General features: G+C 38.3%; 1 protein-coding gene across 1 annotated transcript; it reads left to right on the top strand.

Annotated features, from left to right (window-relative positions):
- The first annotated feature begins 307 nt into the window (after positions 1–307).
- Positions 308–2,223, top strand: LOC122646671. Its single transcript, XM_043840260.1, has 5 exons — positions 308–671; positions 784–1,001; positions 1,078–1,206; positions 1,702–1,833; positions 1,917–2,223. Exons 1-5 carry the CDS (start codon positions 359–361, stop codon positions 2,028–2,030), a joined length of 906 nt encoding a protein of 301 aa, XP_043696195.1. The 5' UTR covers positions 308–358; the 3' UTR covers positions 2,031–2,223.
- Positions 2,224–5,505: the final 3,282 nt, after the last annotated feature.

Below are 5,505 nucleotides of genomic sequence, written 5' to 3'. Positions count from 1 at the left end.
GATACCAATACGAATTAGCTGATCCAGCCGATTCGATACTGATTCCTCAATCCATGGTCTCGACGGCATCCTAGACCCAAACCCATAAAAAAAGACCAGTTCTGAACAAAAAAGAGTGAGTGTAGGCGCTGTATGCCTGTATACCCTGGACCAGTCCCGGACTCGGCCAGTTGACACTTCACAGTTGATCCGAAGGTGAATGGATAGAGCATTTTTGGAACGGGTGGTTGTGGATCACTCTTCCTTATCAGGCCTAAGTGCCTAACCAAGTTAATAGCTTCCCAACACACCATGTCTCTTGTAGCTCCTGAACCTGAAGTTAGGCGTAGGCTTTAAAACTTACACAACCGGCGCACGTATGGCCAACGCAGCAGCAACAGTCTACACTACCTCACTTCGGCTCCATTGCAGAAGACCATCCATCAGGATTAGGGCATCGACACCCATGGCCGCTACCCCCACCACAGCCACCACTACCACTGTTGTCCCTGCCATCATCGTTGGAGGTGGACGTGTAGGAAGAGCTTTGCAGAGTATGGGTAACGGCGACGATGTTCTTGTGAAGAGAGGCGAATCACCGCCTCTTGATTTCCCTGGACCCATCTTAGTCTGCACTAGGAACGACGATCTTGAAGCTGTGCTTCAATCCACTCCTCAGTCCCGCTGGAACGGTACCTCATTAACGCTCCTCTTCTTTCTGGTTTGAATTAAAAAAAATTGAAGTTAAATAAAAAAATCAAATTGGGTAATCAAGAACTGGAATGGATATTAACAATCTAGCAGATTTGGTTTTCTTCCAGAATGGAATGCTTGAGCCTTGGATTCAGAGTAAAGGCCTTGAGGATGCAGAGCAGGTCTTGGCATACTTCGCCATCTCTAAGCTCGGTGAACCTCCCATTGATGGTAAGACTGATACCAATCCAGAGGGCTTGACTGCTGCATATGGCAAATGGGCTCCTGCGATAGCTGCAAGATTACATTCTGGTGGTCTTTCTTGCAAGGTATTGGGGAAATGGGATTTCAATGTCCAATGGATCTGTTTTACTGTTGTGGGTTGTGACTGGTGAATGATTTCAGGTGCTGGAAAAGGAAGCTTTCCAGAAACAGATGTTGGAGAAACTGATATGGATATGTGCTTTCATGCTTGTTGGAGCTCGGCACCCGGGAGCCACTGTAGGGGTTGTGGAGAAGGAGTACCGTTCTGAGGCAAGGCCATCCTTTTACTCATACTATGGTCTCCTTTGATTATTAGTAAAAGTAAATCTTAATGCTTTATATGCCCAAGTGAGAGCTCAGGCCTACATGTCATCTAACCTTCCAAAGTTTGCTCTTTTAAATGGTCATATAAAAAAAAAAAAAGGGGTGTAATCAGTGCACGAGGCTCCTGCCACTGCGGTGTCTGGGGAGAGTCATAATGTACGCAGCCTTACCCCAGCTTTCACAGAGGTTGTTTCCAGTCTTGAACCCCTGACCCACTTGGTCACAATGGAGCAACCTTGCCGTTGCATCAAGGCCCGCCCTCTAAATGGTCATATAAACCTGAAATAAAAAGGAATCAAGCAACATATGCAGGATGATCTTATAGTCTTAAATTCATTGTTGTACACCATGTGTTATACTTCAATGCCTGCGACACTTATTACTTCATGATCAATTCAAAGCATTCAAATTTTGAAAAATATAAAAGATATTTGGTTGCAGGTTGGTAGCCTCATTTCAGAACTCGCATCAGCTGCAGCGGCAGAGAAAGATCTAGTTTTTGAAGAAGCCATGGAGGAGAGGTTATGTGCTTATTCAAGAGCGGTTGCACATTTTCCAACTGCTGTGAAAGAGGTAATTGCAAGTTATACAGTAACTTCAAAAAGCTCAAGCTATTTGCTTAGTTTTTTCTAACGGTTTCATTCTAACGTTTACAGTTCAAATGGAGGAATGGATGGTTCTATTCGCTCACCCAAAAGGCACTTGCTGAAGGGAAATCAGACCCATGCCCTTTACATACAGCATGGCTCAAGGAGCTGAAAGTTGTATAAGAGAGATTTCCAAGTGTTGTTCTCAATCTACTTCAACTGCATTGAACTATTGCTAAGAAGAGTAGTTGATTGATGTCCTCTGCATCAGAGTCGTGCTTTGCATTCCTTGTGTCAGGGTTCCTCAGAATTGTAACAGATAAGTACTATGAGGCTGTATAAAATCCAATGCAACCAGTATTTTGTTCTCTTCAAATTAGTTGATCCTGTATTCTGTTTAGTTATTATATGTGACAGGTGCTGAATATCCCATCTCCTTATAAAATACTTCTAGTCTTACTGTAAGACCAAATTTCAAAACCTCACCAATTTCTGAAGATCGATAAAGTACATCATTAGACTAGACATTGTTGTGTGAGAAAGCTGAATGAACTATCTGAAAGGTCGCAACTCTTATACAACTAATCCAAACAAAACCCTGATTCAGCCGTTGATGGAGAGTCCTTCATGTGTGCCAAGTTTACAGCAACAAAATCCTTAGATTGTATCCATTAACCAAAGAATAGATCTAAAGATAGTCTTAAGGACATGAAACTTAGTTAAAGTCCTACAATCCTTATTTGATAATGTGAATGACATGAAAGTTAGGTGTTCCTCAGCAATGGCTGTTCAAAGCAAATGTGAAGATGTGCATCAGTTGTAGACTAATTAGGCATTCCCAGTCATCAAATCAGCTGAATCTTTAGCAGCTCAAAGCCTAACACGTGAAGTTTTTCAATGTTTGACAGGAAAAGAAACTGAATAGATTGGTGATGTTAGTGAATGCCGTACCTGCTTTTGACCTGACCTGATCAATCCACTTTCCAAGGGTTAGCATAAACTGATCAATCACAGTCCTGGCCCTTCCGGCTGACATGAAAATGCCACCATTGTAAGAGGCAATACAATAGTCCCAGGAATGCTAATCCTTCTAAATATGTATGTGCTGTATAGATAGAAACTTGGGAATGTCAAAATGTAATGAGGTGCTGTTCAGGAAAATACTGGCAAGCTCTTGTCTTGGTATTTAATACTATTCTCTCTAATAAAACTATGCCTTTGAATTCAATGTTGGTTGCTTGGTGGCAAATGGTGCAAATTCTCTAGATACCATTTGGAAAATTGCAAACCAGTAGTTTTACTTTGTATAATTTTTGAAAAATTCATCATGACATGTAAGGATGTTTCATTAATTCATGAAGCAAGAAACCTGAAGGAAAAAACCCTTCTCAGGAAGAAGCACTTCACAATTTACATATGGTTCTATTGCTCTGACAAGTTGCAAAAATAATTAAATCAGAAATCAAATATGAATTTCATCTGAAAACTTCAGCAGTTTCTGTTTTGGATAGCAAGACCTTTTTCTTCGTTCTCGTTTTCCTTGTTTCTTCATAAAGAGGCTTTTTATTTGTTCATCATGAACCAAACACATTTTTTTTGTGGGCATTAAAATGAAACAAAATCTGGAAATAGTCTCTTTGCAAAAGCAGAGATAAGGCTGCGTACATTATGAACCTCCCTAGACCCCATAGTAGCGGGGGCCTCATGCACTGGGTATGCCCTTTTATGAAATGAAACAAAATATGCTCTTGCTACCAAAGGTACAAGGTGAAGGCAAACTGATGTCTAGTAGACTAGTATAGTCTAAAATCTAGATTAGATGAGGAAATTAATGTTTAACACAAAGAAATCATAATTGATAGACTCAAAGAGTAGAAAAATATTAGGAGGATTAGAATCTGCTATTAAATTAAGCAAAGCAACTTGATATAAAGTAAGAAGAAGCAGGGTCATCGGCATTGCTGGTGAAAGGAAATAGCAAGGATGAGGGGAAGGGAAAAGTCGAGAGAGAGGAGAGAAGCAAGGCTACAAACCTACAACCTCAATATGAACTCAATCAAACTAATTTCCTAGTCCATAAATTTATGTAGGATTACAACTCTATTTATAAAGACCAAGTAAACTAACTTTAAAACAACTAAACCAAATAAACAACTATCAGTTCAAGTAACGTAAATAAAAACTTTAGACGGTTCAAATACTTGTTATAGAAGACTCTAAATGACATAAATTCCATTTTTTTTTTTTTTTGGGTGAGAATAAATTATGAATTAACGATAAGACATAAATACATAATTAAAAAAGGCTCTTTCTAGACTAAACTAACTTACTTAATAGCACATGGGACCCATATAATCTTAAATCTATATACTTAACCTCGTGTACAGAACTAAGACCCCAAATATGGGCTTATTAAAGAGGTTCATTAAATCAATAAACCTAGAAACAAAAAGCCCAAGGCTCATAGAACTTAGTCATGAGTTAAAATAAAGTCTTTTGAGGTCCGATAAACCCAATTGGACAATCTTAACTACATCAATTCTTTCTTGTTGAAAAATCTAGACCTCAAGTTTTGTAGAACGGGAGGATCATCACCACTCGATCGACATCGTTGAACACTTGCTTTGATTTGATGGAAATCTGACGCTTCTCATAAAAATCAGCAATAGTCCACTTCCAAACATTCAAGATATGTGGAGGAAGCAGAAAATCAACTGTCTATTCCCTATGAACAAGGCCAAGTGGTGTCTCCTTCGATTGGAATTTATTCTTGAGGCTCCACATCTTCAATCGGACCATCAAGGACAACTTTTTGTTCTTCCTTCCATGATTGACTAACTATAATATGTATGGAAGAAGGGAAATACATGACATCCAACACAATCAAAGTAGGAAGATACTGAAAATTCGATGAAAACATCACTATTATATTCAATGATAATCTCATCTGTCTTAGACAACATCTCTAACACGGACTGCAAAATGAAATTCTTCCTCTGTCCTTCATCTATGAATAAAACAATATATAGTTCTTCTATTGGGCAAGTAAAATCTAGTCTTGAAAATAAAGGCATCCATGGCAGTGTGCTTTTTCTTAAATAAAAGGAAAGAGATTGCTAGCAATGGAGCCACAAAAATACAGAAGCAAGAGAATCACAAGGAGGGGAAGGGAGAAATCATGGAAGAGAGAGAGAGAGAGGCAATGGCAAGGCAACAACCTCAATATATAGATCTAACTAATTTTCTTTTTAAATTCCATAAATTAGTGTAGGATTACAACCCTATTTTCAAAGACCAAATATACAAACTTAAAAAAATTCTAGACCAAATAAACAATTATCCCTTCAAGTTACATAAACAAAATTTAAATTGAAAATAGGGTTGTAATCCTACACTAACAAAATAAACTATTGATGAATAATGACATAAAATACTCAAAAAAGAATCGTTCTTGACTAAACTAACTTATTTACCTTTTGCCAAAAAAAAAACTAACTTATTTACTAACATATGGAACCCTTACAATCTATCTCTATGCATAATCTCATGTATAGAATTAAGATCTCAAACCTGGAGTTATAAAAGAGGCTCATTACATCAATAAGCCCAAGTCTTCTAAAACCCAATTGGCCTAATTGGACAATCTTAACTACATCAC

The sequence above is a fragment of the Telopea speciosissima genome, chromosome 11 (genome assembly GCF_018873765.1).
Source record: "Telopea speciosissima isolate NSW1024214 ecotype Mountain lineage chromosome 11, Tspe_v1, whole genome shotgun sequence".
Lineage (NCBI taxonomy): Eukaryota > Viridiplantae > Streptophyta > Magnoliopsida > Proteales > Proteaceae > Telopea > Telopea speciosissima.
This window is presented reverse-complemented; position numbering and strand designations above follow the sequence as displayed.